Source organism: Notolabrus celidotus, chromosome 13, assembly GCF_009762535.1.
Source record: "Notolabrus celidotus isolate fNotCel1 chromosome 13, fNotCel1.pri, whole genome shotgun sequence".
Taxonomy (NCBI): domain Eukaryota; kingdom Metazoa; phylum Chordata; class Actinopteri; order Labriformes; family Labridae; genus Notolabrus; species Notolabrus celidotus.
In genome coordinates, this window is record NC_048284.1 from 1185055 (window position 1) to 1201271 (window position 16217).

At 39.0% G+C, this 16217-nt stretch overlaps 1 protein-coding gene across 1 annotated transcript; it reads left to right on the plus strand.

Annotated features, from left to right (window-relative positions):
• The first annotated feature begins 2070 nt into the window (after window positions 1–2070).
• Window positions 2071–7559, plus strand: LOC117824423 (carbohydrate sulfotransferase 12-like). The gene is made up of 6 exons (XM_034699905.1): window positions 2071–2201; window positions 4135–4273; window positions 4607–4782; window positions 6541–6678; window positions 6810–7114; window positions 7319–7559. Exons 2-6 carry the CDS (start codon window positions 4159–4161, stop codon window positions 7557–7559), a joined length of 975 nt encoding a protein of 324 aa, XP_034555796.1. The 5' UTR covers window positions 2071–2201; window positions 4135–4158.
• The last annotated feature ends 8658 nt before the right edge of the window (window positions 7560–16217 follow it).

Genomic DNA, 16217 nt, shown 5'->3' on the forward strand with positions numbered 1-16217 from the left:
TTCCTTTATTTCCTCCTTTCCTTCTTTCTTTTCTTTCTTTCCTTTTTCTTTTCCTTCATTCCTTTTTCCTTCCTTTATTTCCTTCTTTCCTTCTTTCTTTCTTTCTTTCCTTTTTCTTTTCCTTCATTCCTTTTTACTTCCTTTATTTCCTCCTTTCCTTCTTTCTTTTCTTTCTTTCCTTTTTCTTTTCCTTCATTCCTTTTTCCTTCCTTTATTTCCTTCTTTCCTTCTTTCTTTCCTTTTTCTTTTCCTTCATTCCTTTTTCCTTCCTTTATTTCCTTCTTTCCTTCTTTCTTTCCTTTTTCTTTTCCTTCATTCCTTTTTCCTTCCTTATTTCCTTCTTTCCTTCTTTCCTTCTTTCTTTCCTTCTTTCTTTCTTTCTTTCTTTCTTTCTTTCCTTCCCATTCATCACAGATGACACGATAGAAGCAGACGGACAGGCAGGTATCATTCTGAGCAACACAACAGTTAGCCTGTTAGCATGAAGAGACTCAGCTGGCGCTGTTTTAGATGGTGCTATATTTCATCACAGATGGATTCACTGAATCAACACGTGAGAGGAGATAAGCGCGAGTAGCAAAGACGTTTCAACACGGCTTTAAAATCCTTTTGAACTCAAAAAGCCGTGATCGCAGAGATCGGACGGTGTTTTGGTTTAAACGGCGACCCTGTTAACTGGAGACTCTCAGCCGGATGCATCCCTCATAAACGTCTTTAGACCATCATTAAATATCTGATGAGGATATTTTGAAATCTTAATAAAAACTAAACTAGTTTGCATTCCCAGGAACTCCCTCTGTGTTTCAACAGCTGTGTAAACTCCACAAACACTGACACGTTCAGCTGAAGGTCTCCAGTTTACAGGGTCACTTTTAAAAGCGGAACACCGGGAGGAGAAACGCATTCACGGTGGGCTGAGAGAAGACTACTGTTACAAGCTGCTAAATCAAGAGAATCACAGCTTCTTCTTTTGAAAAGTACACACACATACAAAAAAGATAGAACAAATAAAAACTAATGAAAGAAAGAGAAATCAAGAGAATCACAGATGTGTGTGATGTTATTGTGGACGGAGGGCGGAATAAAAACACTGAGGTTAATCTACCAATCAGACACGTTCAGCATTCAAACACGTATTCAAACAGCCTCAGATTAAACAAGTTATTAGATGATGCGCTCTTATTGTGAAGGCCACCTGATTTCCGGGCTGAGTGTCAAACGGCTCTTCAGCTGATCAACCTGCACACACACACACACACACACACACACACACACACACACACACACACACACACACACACAGATACATTAAGATGATCAATATGATGATCAATGCTGATGTTTGGTTAACATTTTATATTTTGGATTTTCTGGTGGGGTCACGTGGGGTGTGCTGGTCGCCTGGTGAGGGATGCTCCAGTTTGAGATGACGTCACCTCAGAGCTCAAGCAGAAAAGGCTGTTACTATTATTTATGTCGAGTTTTGTACGTTGTTTTAAGATTGCTGCAACTTCAACTATTACTATAAATATAGTTATAAGAATTGTTGTTATCATAATAATAATAATGATAATAATAATAATAATAATAATAACTGTTCTTCTTCTTCTTCTTCTTCTTATTATTGTTATGCACATGTCCAGATTTTATTCTATTGAAATGTGACTATTTAACTATAAAATATATTGTGAACCTGTTTTCTCTTCTTTAACATTTCCTCATTGCTGCTTCCTGATTGTCTTGCTCCATGTATTTTATGTCCATGGACACTTTCTCAAAACTGTCATATAATGTCCTGATGGAGCTTTTAGTCATTCTTAATCGTATGGTGCTATTTGTACTTTTCTTTTCTTCTCTTTTTTGTTTGTTTGTTTGTTTGTTTGTGTTTTGGTTTCTCCTCCTCTTACTTTCTGCCTGTTAAAGGAAGTTTGTCCTCGCTGCTGTAACTTGATAAATACTGCAAGGAGTTTATTTAAATGATCTATTTTTTCCATGTTATTCTTTGAAGGTTCACTCTCAGCTGCCTGTATCATGCCCTGGCCTATCTTTAAGCACCTGAATGGAGTCTGACAGCAGAGGAGTGGCACTTTGATATGGGTGTGATTTTGTTTGGTCAGGATGAATACACCATGCTATGACTTTAGGTTTGTAGAGGTCTTCCTCGAAGGATCAGATCGTCTATCAGATAAGTTTGCAGCAAGGTAAGTGATGGTGGTTAGTTTGTGTGTTATTATTGGTGTACAGGGGCATGGAGAGTTGTTTTCTACTAGTTTTTGTTGTTTGAGTTAAGTTATTAGTAAAATCATGGGGGGAAAATCATGTTGGCAGGGGGCAGCTGTGGCTCGTATCTTAGTAATAATAATAATAATAATAATAATAATAATAATAATGATTTTATTTGTAGAGCACTTTTCAAAAACCAAGTGCTTCATGTGGGCAGCAAAATAAAACAGGCAGTTCATAAGAACACACAAGTCAAGATAAAGAAATAAACATATTTTAAAGGACTTAAAATTTCCCTAAAAGAACTCTAAAGGAATAACAATTCTTTTAAAATATATTTCTTAAGACGGTTAGATTAAATTAAATTACAAAACAGATAAAATCAGGAAAGGCTCTGTGATAAAAGTCTGCTTTAAGAAGACCTGATCTCCTCGGGCAGATTGTTCCAGAGTGTCGGACCCGTCACTGCGCACGCCCTGAATGATCAGTAAACCTCTGCCCGGGGATCTCAATGCACGCGCCGGCTTGTAGAGTATTAAAAGGTCTGCTATGTAGCTCGGAGTAAGTCCATGTAGAGCTTTAAAAGTAATCAGTAAAATCTTAAAATCATTTCTAAGTCTAAGTCTAAAGGTTGGGGGTGCTGTCCATATGCAGCAGTGTCCTTGGGCAAGAGACCTAACCTAACACTGCCCCTGTGCGATGCCATCAGTGTGTGATTGGGATTAGTTCTTACAAATGGGCTCTTTACATGAAAATGGAAGAGGATCAGGGCCACTGGAAAAAAATTATTTAAGGTCTAATTTTTCTTATTATTTTTATTCTGAGAAAAAAAGTGAGAATTTTTAGATTAAAGTCAGAATGTTTCGATTGAAGTCATAATTCTGAGATTAAAGTCAGAATGTTTAGATTGAAGTCATAATTCTGAGATTAAAGTCAGAATTTTAAAGTCAGAATTTTTAGATTAAAGTCAGAATTTTTAGATTGAAGTCATAATTCTGAGATTAAAGTCAGAATTTTTAGATTAAAGTCAGAATTCTGAGATTAAAGTTAGAATTTTAAAGTCATAATTCTGAGATTAAAGTCAGAATTTTTAGATTAAAGTCAGAATTTTTAGATTGAAGTCATAATTCTGAGATTAAAGTCAGAATTTTTAGATTAAAGTCAGAATTTTTAGATTGAAGTCATAATTTTTAGATTGAAGTCATAATTTTTAGATTGAAGTCATAATTCTGAGATTAAAGTCAGAATTTTTAGATTAAAGTCGTAATTCTGAGATTAAAGTCAGAATTTTAAAGTCAGAATTTTTAGATTAAAGTCAGAATTTTTAGATTGAAGTCATAATTCTTAGATTAAAGTCAGAATTCTGAGATTAAAGTCAGAATTTTTAGATTAAAGTCAGAATTTTTAGATTGAAGTCATAATTTTTAGATTGAAGTCATAATTCTGAGATTAAAGTCAGAATTTTTAGATTGAAGTCATAATTTTTAGATTGAAGTCATAATTCTGAGATTAAAGTCAGAATTTTTAGATTAAAGTCAGAATTCTGAGATTAAAGTCAGAATTTTTAGATTAAAGTCAGAATTTTAAAGTCAGAACTCTGAGATTAAAGTCAGAATTCTGAGATTAAGTCAGACTACAGAACACCCTCTGCCATCAGTGTATGATTGCAGCGTGAATGGGTGAATGTGACATGTTTGAGTAGTCAGAAGAACAGAGAAACTGCATTTCCATTTTCACCTCTGTTTTCATTTAACAGTAAAATGAAACTAGGGCAGAGTTGTTAAAAAAAATGTACCAAATATTGTGTGTCTTTCATGGCTGGTTTGTGGTTTTGTATTCAGTCAGGTAAATTTTTAAGTGTCACAGAAGTCGTCTTAACTTCTGTACCTTCTGTTTTTACTTTGTCTCTAGATCGCTGATAAAAGCTGGCACGCAATGAGTCCTGCTGCAGCCGTGTCAGGATGCAGAAAGCATCTCTTTGGTCTTGTAGGATCCATGTTCCTCATCGTGTTGTTCTTTTACCAGTGGAACACGTCTGAAGAGAGGAGAGGTAAACAGTCTCTGTAAACATGCGCACATCTTTGTGGAAACGGGTGTGCTCTGTGTATAAGGAGTGGTTTGTTTTGGTGCTTTTAATGTATGTGATCATTTGAGTGTTTTGAATTGGATTAGAGATAGCAAATGTGCGACTCACTCCTGATTACTTTAGGATTTAATATGAAAAAAGGTCATACCTGACTTGGATGTTAAAGAAAACAATCACTAAACCCCTGTCCTTTACTCATGTCACTGGTCTCTCTGAATAACAGCCATCTTTATGCTCTGTTGTTCTAGCAAATGATTTCAACGGTTACAATATATAATCATATCCTTCTTATCACAGCAGAGAGGATCTACCAGAAGCAGGAAGTGAGAAAGCAGCTGCTGAGAGACACGTGTGACAGAGACAAAGCTGCGTTTCCTGAAGAGAAGCAGGGTTGGGAAGACTTAAGTGACAGGGAGCTTAATAACCTTTTGGTGGACGACGATAATGGCTTCATCTTCTGTTACATTCCAAAGGTGATGTTGACATGAACAATTGTCAATGATATTTCTGCAGAAAATTAGCCTACCTATATGAGCATGTGGCTTTGTTTCCTGTGCTGTTATGAATTAACCTGCTGCTACTGATGCTTTTGATAATCAAAGGTGACATATTCTGCTCTTTTTCATCAACATATATTGGTCTAAGATGTTCCCAAAACATGTCTTTAAAGTTTATGCTCATAAAAACACTTTGAAATCAGATTCTGGTCTGCCTGTAAACCCCTCTTTTTCAGCCCTGCTCAGAACAGGCTGTTTTCTGTGTCTGTGCCTTTAAATGAGAATGAGCTCTCGGACCACGCCCCCTCCGGAAGTGGGCGTGGCCTCGGCTCTCCAGCACGTTGATCTAATGTTTACATGTTGGCTGAATATACACGGCTGCTCACAGACCCGCGTTACTTCAACCCTCTGAATCTGATCCAGAATCTGATCCTGACGGAGAGGCGCCTGCAGCAGGACCTTTCTGAACCATTGGTCACAGATTTAGTGTTTCTTGTTGTTTTATTTGTCAGTATGTCGACGTGTGTCTTGGTACACAGCTACCAACATGTAGCTATGTGGCTATGCTAACTAGCGCTAGCACTTTTCCATGAAAACTAAAAATCATCCACTAGATCTTCAAATCTGCAGACGTTGGGAGTCAAAGCGACCTTTGTGTTTATTAAGACAGCCTACAACTAGAATGCCTCCCTCCTAAGCTCCTTGTTAGCACACATGTGTGCAGGGAATGAAAAACGGAGGAGGGGTTGAGTTGTATTTTATACAGTCTATGGGCTGAACAAGCTCCGAGCTCTGACTTCCTGTTACAGACCGGATGGCGTTGTGACGTATGAAAAACACTGAAAACTGAAACGGCTGGTTTCAGCACACATTTACAGAAAGGTGGAGAAATCAGAACAGGGGCAGAATGGAGTCTTTGACTTTTCAGGGGGTTTGTAGACAGGGACACAGATTACAGGGAGAGAACCATTAAAAAGTCCATTTTGCATCATATGTCACCTTTAACTTACACTAACCCTAAACTTAGGAGTCATCTGGCAACAAAGAATGGCAGAACACTCATTACATTTTTGTATGTGCAATGTTTTATTTCCAATTTAAAGCTGCTGTGAGGAACTTTTGTTTTGTATCGATTCTGGCGCCCCCCTTGTGGACAAAGTGATACCTCTTATCTCTTGTCCTATACATGCAAAAGTAGTGTTTTCAACTAAAGCCTCGTGCTGTTGTGTTCAACAGTCAACTTTATCAGGCAATGTGATTATTTTCCATGAAAACAGTCAAATAAAGGCTGTTTCTGAAGCAAGATGTCCATCATCTGGTCTGACACCTACCCCCTCAGGGCGGTTTCAGGCATTAAAAATTACAACAGAGAAGGTGTCAGTGTTGCTGCTGATGGTCTTGTTTGCTATTGAAGGTCATAAAGAGGCATCAGGATCATTTTCAGTCTGTTTCTCAGCCAGTTCAAAACTCCTCACAGGACCTTTAACAAACATTTTTGTTGAAAACAAAGTAAGAGGGCTCACTCGCACCCTACTGTCTTGCTGTACGTGCTGTTCAATTCCCTTTTCTTACATTGAATTCATGTATGCGGGTCAGGTTGGTTCCACTGGGAGGTTGCTTGTGGGAAGGATTTGGGGCCGCCGATTGAATGGCCCAGGCACACAGGCTACATTGTACTTTGGGTCATCACAGAGTCATTTAGTTAGCATGGAAATACCTTTGTTTTATCCACAGGTGGCATGTTCCAACTGGAGAAGAGTTATGCATGTCCTGAGAAGGGGTGAACCATATCAAGACCCCCTTTCAATACCTCAAGGGTTGGTTCACAGTATAATCCCTCTTCTCACCAGCTTCCCAAGAGCAGAGATGAAGGTCAGTTCATATAAACAAATACAAACAGAGACCTTTTCATGGGAAATGAAGAATCAGTGAAATGTGATGCTTAATGAATCAACAGGATTAATGAAAAAGGGTTCATGTCTATTAATGTTTGTTGATCGCAGGCAAAGATGAAGCACTACACCAAGTTCATCTTTGTCCGGGACCCGTTTGTGCGTCTCATCTCAGCATACCGGAATAAATTCGGAACTGTAAACGAGCCGTTCTACCAATCCTACGCTAGGAAGATGATGCGTGTCTATGGCAACCGCACAAATCTGCCGAAGACGGCGGCTGAGGCCTTTTCGTCTGGCCTGCGCCCTTCATTTTCCAACTTTATCCAGTATCTGGTGGACCCCACTACAGATAAGAGGTGGTATGAACCCCACTGGAGGCAGTTTCACCGCCTGTGCCACCCCTGCGCCATAAAGTGAGGCTTAGGATGAAGTTTCAAAAACAAAAGTTTTCTTAGACCTGTGGGGGAATTACCACTCTATATTAAAGTCTAATGTCTAGCTGCAGACTCTTCTTGTTGTGTGTTGGGTGGTGGGACCTGCTAGGGGCCAGGTGGTAGGGGTGGTAGTATCGGTGTTGTCACTACTTAAGTTAAGTATTTGTTTGTTTTGCTTCTCAGATATGATTTTGTAGGACATCAAGAGTCTCTTGAAGATGATGCCATGCAGCTACTGACTCTCATAAAGCTGGGGGACACCATCAAATTCCCTTCTTTCTATCAAAACGTGACGACCCATGACTTTGTGCGTGGCTGGTTTAGAGACGTGCCCCTGGAGGACAGAAGGACGCTGTACAATATCTATCAAGAGGACTTCAAACTCTTTGGCTACAGTATACCTGAGGAATTGCTTAATGGTTGAAGGGTCTGGATTTAGAATTCACTCTTTGATTTTCCTGATGCCCCAGCAGGTTAAGATAAGATAAGATAAGATCCTCCTTTATTCATCCCACAACGGGGAAATTCACAGAGTTACAGCAGCAAACAAGAAGTTGTACAGTACAAGAATTCCAACAAGAATATATATAGAAAAAAATAATAATAATAACAAAAAATGTCTATCAGAGACGACAGCTTGGCCACAATTCAGTAACCACATTTAGATAAGATAAGATAAGATAGTCCTTTACTCGTCCCACAACTGGGAAATTCAAGTGTCACAGTAACAAAGTAGACAGTGCAAAAAATAAATAAATAAATATATATATATATAAAGCAAACAAGAGCCTATAAGGTAACAATTATTAAAAAGTTATTAGCAATTAAAATTAAAATTAAAGAGGTAAAAAATAAACATATCTTACACACACACATATATATATATATATTATTGGTTACATTATTATTATTTGCAGCTGAATCAAGAAAACACTTTTACTTTTATGGTGATGTTTTATTGTATGATTGCATGATGGAAGTTTTTAACTGTGGCCTGTTTTATTTGATCTGTTGTTTTCAAAAATAAATCGTCTCTTTTTTTGTGACTTATTTTCTTTCTTTCTAAAATCTATTTTAACTATAAAAGAGGTTATGCAAAATTAAAAGCCATTTACAAAAAAGCGTACAGAAAATCCTTTCCCCGACTCTTACCTCCTCTGTTATTATTTATCCCCTTTTTTCTTTTTTTTTGTATATTTATATTTTTTACCTTATGATAGAGTTAAGTTATATCTATCTTGCTGGGTTATTTTTATTTTATTGTTGTGCTTATCCTTGTAATCATATAGATACAGCTGTAAACAAAAAAGGAAAAATGAAGAATTGTGAATACTACTGTATAAATTGTTGAATTTGAAATAAAAACTAAGTAAAAAAAAAAAAAAAAGCATACAGAGAATTACCTTCAGTTTGCAGTTTACCACATCAGTGAAGAAAAAGTAGATTTTGTCATCGTCTCCAGTTGGGTTGCTGTCTGAAGATTGCTCCATGAAGGCTGAGCTCACAAACTCAGGGTCTGAGAAAGATAAACACAGAGTAGTGAACACAACTCCTTTAACAGGGTTAATCCTTATAGTCTCAACTTTGATTGATATCTGATAATTCCAGGAACATCTACCCATAAAAGACAATTTTCTCCTATTGTTTCGGAGGAGGAGAGACTGGATTTGTTTGTTATCTTCATGGCCTCTCTGTAACGAGCTGAGGTGTCATTCTTATCACCTTTAAATGTACGAATCTTGGGATAAACAAGGCAGTGAAACTCTCTCCCAAATACCATTCCCATGTGCTTCAACTTCCCAGAGATGTGAAACGGGTGAAGGTCCTTTTTCTGCCTTTCTATTATTGATCTTTGTTCCATGTCTCTAGGTCAGTGTTCTTCAACCTTTTGAGAGCCAAGGGACATTTCATACATTAAAAAAATCCAGAGTCACACCACCAACCAAAAGTTTTACAAAATGACACATTTAGTCTCTCCATTTATGAATCTATTTATCTGAGAGAGGGACTTTGGCTACTTCTTTAACTGCGTCAGGGCAAAGCATCTACTTTACAATGGCTTTTGCAGGTAGTATTAATGTCTCTGCCACAGTGTGTGGCTTTTAGGATTTGGCTACAAGTTCAGCTACTAAGTAGCTAGCTTTGAGAGCTCTCGCAGACACAGCTGTAGTTTTTCTCATAAAAGTTGTCTTTTCCACCTCCCATGTTACGCTCTTCATCCAGGTTAGAATTTTATCCAGGGCCCAGTTTGGAGTTTTCATTTTTCCTTTTTGAATATTTATCCATCGCTGTTGTACACTTACGTCTTGTCACATACACTTCTTGCACGCATCATTAATTCTATTGTCTTAAATTAACAAGGTCATAAGTGTGCTTTATTGCCACCCAGTGGGTGGCTTAGCACAGGTCAGTGTGACGAGTATTTAATTACTCCGCCAGTCACTACACTGCAGGCACAGACACACTACATGGCAAATTATTTGCAGTATATGAATAATATTATTTGGACTAATTAAGTGAAATTTGATAAAGTCCCACGGCACACCTGACGATCTGTCACGGCACACTAGTGTGCCACGGCACAGTGGTTGAAAATCACTGCTCTAGGTGACTTACAAACTGAGATCTCAGTTTGACTGGTTTCATCATTTTTCATCCACAGACCAACAGCTCCCCCTACTGGCTTTTCTTGGTATATTTTTTTTATTTATTTTTTTATTTATTAGTTTATTTGACAGGGGCCATGCAAAACAAAAACTGTCAAGCCAGAGTTAGCTATAAGCTAATTTTCATCTGTGGTCCCTGGGCAGGAAGATGTTAACAAATGTACAATACAAACGAAAAAAAACAACATAGTAGCATTTAAAACAATACATAGACTACTCAACACAGTCCATCACTAATAACAACACATTTAAAATTACATTTCATTCTCTCTAATTTGATGCATTCAGATGATCACATGATTGTTTTTCCTTGAGCCATAATTTCAGTGTACTTTTAAAAACACTGAGGCTTGTACAGTCTCTAATGTGGGTCGGGATTGAGTTCCATTTTCCTGCTGCTCTGACTGAAAATGCAGACTGTCCAAATGCAGTCTTCCTACGTTTAGCTGAACAGTCTCCTCTTGCTGATGCCCTGGTCTCCCTAAGATTGTTCCTGCAGAGTAACACACATTGTTTAAGTGGTGGTGGGGCCTGATCATTAATTAATTTATACATCAGACACATATCTACATAACAAAAAAAACTGTCAAGGTTCATTAAGTTATATTTCGTAATGATTTTACAGTGGTGGTACTTCCTTGGTTTTTTATCTAGAGTTTTCAGTGATTGTTTGTAGAGGGTGTATAGTGGTTTTAGAGTGGTTGCTCCAGCCTGGGACCAGCTCGTGGCACAATAAGATAAATGAGAAAAAATCATTGAGTGCATGTATAGTTTAGCAGCGGCCAAAGGTAACTGATGCCTGACATGTCTGAAGTTCATAAGGCTGGCTCTTACATTTCTGCAGACATTTTTTACATGTTTCTTAAAATTTAGGTTGGAGTCAATTGTTACGATTATTGATTATATATGTTTGGATCATAGTTTTAAACTTTTCAGATTGAACATTGTAAAATTTAATGTGTTCAATTAATCATTAGTCACTCATGTAGATACATATATTATATTTATTCATTATTCATAACTCTTTATATTCTGTATTATACATATTATTTAATTTACTGTTTTTTCTAATATGTGTTTTAAACAATAACCTACCCTAATTTTCTTTTATTGATTTGCTTCATCATTATTGAAAATTAAGCTTGTATTCAATATTAAAACACTCAAACAGATCGTTTAGGGGCACTGTACAGCTTCACTGATATCTAACCATCTCCTTAGTACTGGTCAAAACCGAATCAGCTGGTTCAAAACGCCGCAGCTCGAGTATTGACTAAAACTAGGAAGAGGGAGCACATCTCTCCAGTGTTAGCTTCTCTACACTGGCTCCCAATAAATGTAGAATAGAATTTAAAATCCTTCTTTTAACCTACAAAGCCCTTAAAAATCAGGCACCCTCGTATCTTAAAGAGCTCATAGTGCCCTATTACCCCTCTAGAACTCTACGCTCCCAACATGCAGGCTTGCTAGTTGTACCTAAAATCTCTAAAGTAGTGTGGGAGGTAGAACCTTCAGTTATCAGGCCCCTCTCCTTTGGAATCATCTACCAGTCAGGGTCCGGGAGGCAGACACCCTCTCCACTTTTAAGAGTAGGCTTCAAACTTTCCTTTTTGATAAAGCTTATAGTTAGAGCTGGATCAGGCTTGGACCAGCTTTTGTCATGCTGCTATAGGCCTAGACTGCCGGGGGAACTGGCACACTGACACACTGGGATCCTAGCTCACCTTCTTCCCCCCAACCCCTTCATCACTTACTTTAACTCTGCCTGTCCCATTAAAGTTACTAACCATAGACCTTTCTGGAGTCCCTGAGCTCCCTTGTCTCGTAGATTCCTCTGAGCTGCCGTAGACGTCCTCCTGCTGCGGACGATCTGGACTCCAGCTGATACGGACGTGCTGGACTCCAGCGGCAACAGCTTCTACGACTCGTCTCATCACTATCACCTCTCTCTCTTACTCCCCTCTATCTGTCTTTCCAGACCCAACTCAGTCGAGGCATGATGGCTGTCTAACATGAGTCTGGTCCTGCTGGAGGTTTCTGCCTGTTAAAAGGAAGTTTTTCCTCACCACTGTAACTAGCTAAATACTGCGATGTGCAATGCTCATGGTGGATTAAGGTGGGGTCAGACTGAGTCTTACCCTGTCTTGGTGTTGGGTCTCTGTTCATAATTTGACATAGAGTGGTCTAGACCTCCTATGTTTGTAAAAGCGTCTTGAGATAACGTTTGTTGTGATTTGGCGCTATACAAATAAAGATTGATTGATTGATTGAATTAACAATCAATTTACATAAAACAACATCCTCCAAAACCATCATTAACAGCTAAAAAAGCAAGTAATAATTGCATTTTAAAAACAAAAACATCAATCCCACATAATAATAAATAATGCCTCACACCCTCTGCACAGGGGTTTCCAGCTTCTACACTCTGGACGACGGTTTTAAGTCCCAAGGTGCCGGACACAGCGTCACAAGAAAAGCTTTGTTCCTGCTGCTATCACTGAGCTGAACAAGCAATAGCTTTTTATTTTCTCACACAGTCAGCCTCCAATTTTAAGACTTGAGCCCAGATTGTCTTATTTATTCATATGATTCAATCGCTTTTATTGGTTGACTGTTTTCTGATATGCATTTTAAATGGAACCTTTAGCGCTTTTATCATTTTATCATGTCTATTCATTTTACCATTTTTAGTGTTAGATTAGTTTTAAGATATTTTTTGTATGTTTTGCACATTAAGTAGTTTGTTCTGTCTGACATCTTGTAATTTTGTATTGACCTAACATCTCACTGGCTGCAAAACAAGTTTACCTATGGGTACAAATAAAGTAACCTGAACCTGAACCTGAACCTGATCTCGACAAACCAAGCATTCAATTAAAATAAAGCATTACATGGCATAATGGGTTAACATTTTAATAATAATAAAAAAGATGCTCCACTGAAAGAAAACCTCTAAATTAAGATTAAACTGAAAAGTATGAACAAATAAATAATTTATTAATTTTAAAGTCGTTGTATTTGGATTAAATCGGACTTTTATTTTGAAGGAGCGGGTTAGCTTCTGATAAAACATAAATCATTTTCTATTTTTGCCAATAAATTGTTTTACACGTCTATATGACATACTGAATATATTATTATAATGTTAAATGTAATGTCTTAACTCCTTAATTTAGAGGAAATATTTTGATAATAGCAGAAAGTTTGACAAGTTTTATTTTGATACTCTTCCGGTAAGTTCACTTCCTGTTTTACTCGAAGCTCGTCCATTGACAGGTTCGTATCCTCTCCTCTCTGAGTGATTTACTGTTCTTTAGTTTTTAATGTGAATTTAACTTACTTTGTGTGAAGTTAATGAATTTTAATGGACTGTTAAAAGTTTATTTCTGTTTAAATTATTCATAAATCGACAAATTAATCAGAGAAGTGTGTCGCGAGCGTCACAGAGCTGCTGTTAGCATACACTAGAGAGCACTGTTGGCACTGTTAGCTTGATATGCTGTGATTTTACCTTATTCACGATCGATGTCAACCCGGGATAGCAACAAACTACGTCACATCCGGTAACGTCAATATTTGTCACGCGACCAACCGTCGACGCGCGAGGATTCTAGAAGCGAACTCTCCTTTGATGCTTTGATGACGTTCGTCTGCGTTCTACAGGCAGACTCGGAGGACACGACGCTGTGAGTAAACTATGATATCAATGAGTCTCTGATAATAGATATATATCTTCAGTCATATATTTTTAATCTCTTAGTTTGATGCAGTTATTTCAGATTGTGTGATTATTATTTATTTATTTATTTTTATTTGTTTTAGCTGACCCTACAGTAGCATCACAGTTACAGATCTGCCAACACTCCTGATTTAGCCAGGAGTCCACCGCTTTTTAACTTATTCTCCTGCTGTACTCCCGAGTTGTAATTTCTCCCGATAATCTCCCTATATTGACATCAATCAAATGAGTGTCCCTCAACTTCTATGGGGGGGTTGCGTGCGCATCAAGCGGCAACCTCTGGTCTAAAAATATGAGTCCAATGCGGAAGTACTAAAAACTGCAGTTCATTGAGGATCCTCTTGAGGCTGGCTCCGGAAGTACCAGAAACCACATACACACCGATTCAAAGACGCCGATCTTTACAGCAGAAATAAACACGTTTACAGCCTGGTTCAAAAAATGAGTGTAGTCTGGATAGCTCATTTTCTCGATGGGCACACACTGTGAGGGGGGTGAATTTTCTTCTAACGCGGCAATTTTAAAGATATTAAGATTACAAGTCTTCCAATGAGAGGCACAGCTGACTTGATTGACAGGCGGGAACACTGTAGCTGTTGGCGAGGAGGCTTAAAGCCCGCCTCTTTACGTCATAATCGCTCGACAGAAGCAATATGGCCGCCGCCGCCGATTGGCCTCAAAACATCGCTTCAGAAAATGATGGGTGACATCACAGAGTTTCGAGTGAGCACGCCAATCCTCTCTCTTATAGGTTCTGTTATAGTTAGCAGATATTTCTTTGTACAATTTAATAAAAATAACTAGTTTGAATAACTGATGACCATTTTCTGTTAGCTCTGTAGATTAACAGAGAACTATCTCCAGATGACGTTGTTACTGAAAAAAATGTCAAACATGACGCTTCACTTCTCTCTGATCTCTCATGAAAATGTGATTAATATCAGATCTTCAGACAGTCTGAACACACTGATTCACTGTGTTTCTGTTTGTGTTTTAAGATGTGATGGAGTGATGACTGAGAAGGAGGACTTTTCTCCTCCCTCACTTTCCCTCACCTCTTCCTCTCCTGTACCCCTCTGTGGAGGCTTCATTCTGCTGAATGTCCCACACAGCCGTGATGAAGATTCAAAAGGTGCCAAAGGTAAGTCAGTGTCAACAGCTTTTTTTTTTTTCACATTTATATCTTTTAAACACAAATTGATATTAGATATTAGAAAACAGTTGCCTCCCAACTCCACTCTCACCTAACCCACAATAACCTGTATAAACAGTTCCAGTCCGGTTTCCGCCCACTCCATAGCACTGAAACAGCACTCCTTAAAATCACCAACGACCTCCTTGTGGCAGTTGATTCTGGACTCCTCACCATCCTCATCCTCCTCGACCTAAGTGCAACCTTCGATACCATCTGTCACACCACCGTCCTCACTAGGCTATCCTCCATTGGTATCACCCACACTCCGTTAGACTGGTTCACATCTTACCTCTCTGGCCGCACACAGTTCACTCAACTCAAGTCCTTTAAATCCACTCCTTCCTCCGTCACTACAGGGGTGCCCCAGGGCTCTGTCCTGGGGCCCCTCCTCTTCATCATCTACCTCCTTCCCCTCGGTAATATCTTCCGCAAATTCAACATTCAGTTCCACTGTTACGCAGATGACACCCAGCTCTACCTCACCACTAACCCCTCGTCCACTCTCCCGCCCACCTCCCTCACTGATTGCATCTCTAAAATAAAAACCTGGTTCACCCTAAATTTCCTTACATTAAACAGTAATAAAACCGAGGTTCTCCTCATTGGCACCAAATCCACTCTATCCAAATCCAACAGCTTCTCACTCACCATTGATAACTCCTCCGTCTCACCCTCCCCCCAGGTTAAGAGTCTGGGTGTCATCCTTGACAGCACATTATCCTTTCAATCACACATCAATAACATCACCCGGACTGCCTACTTCCATCTTTGTAACATCAATCGTCTTCGCCCCTCCCTCACCCCCCACACTACCGCCATCCTTGTCCACAGCCTTGTCACTTTCCGTCTGGACTACTGCAACTCTCTCCTCTTCGGCCTCCCTCACAAATCCCTCCATAAACTCCAACTGGTCCAGAATTCAGCTGCCCGGATCATTACCCGAACCCCCTCCATCCACCACATCACTCCTGTCCTCCAACAGCTCCACTGGCTCCCTGTTCAGTTCCGTATTCAGTTCAAAGTCCTTCTGTTGACATTCAAGACCATCCACAACCTCGCCCCCCCATATCTGTCCGACCTCCTCCATGTTCCCACTCCCTCCCGCTCCCTCAGATCCTCTTCCTCCATACACCTGTCTGTCCCCTCCGCCCGTCTCACCACTATGGGGAGCCGAGCATTCAGCCGCTCTGCTCCCCGTCTCTGGAACTCATGACCACCTCAACTCAGAAACACAGATTCTTTCCCCCATTTCAAATCACAACTCAAAACATATCTGTCCAAAACCGCCTACTCCGTCTGACTCCAATTGCTCTGTCACTTTGTTATTGTTTCTATTTTTTCTTACCACTTTGTTAGTTTATATTGTTTTCATTTCTGACTCTGATTTTGTTTCCTTTAAAGTAAATTCATGTATGTATATATTTATATCTGTGCGGTGTCCTTGAGTGCCGAGAAAGGCGCCTTTAAATAAAATGTATT

Bases quoted from the DNA above. Each gene is read 5' to 3' on its own strand.
- LOC117824423 (XM_034699905.1), top strand. From the start codon at position 4,159: ATGAGTCCTGCTGCAGCCGTGTCAGGATGCAGAAAGCATCTCTTTGGT. The intron at 4,783-6,540 runs GTGATGTTGACA...TTTTATCCACAG, and splicing joins TCTTCTGTTACATTCCAAAG to GTGGCATGTTCCAACTGGAG. The intron at 7,115-7,318 runs GTGAGGCTTAGG...TTTGCTTCTCAG, and splicing joins TGCCACCCCTGCGCCATAAA to ATATGATTTTGTAGGACATC.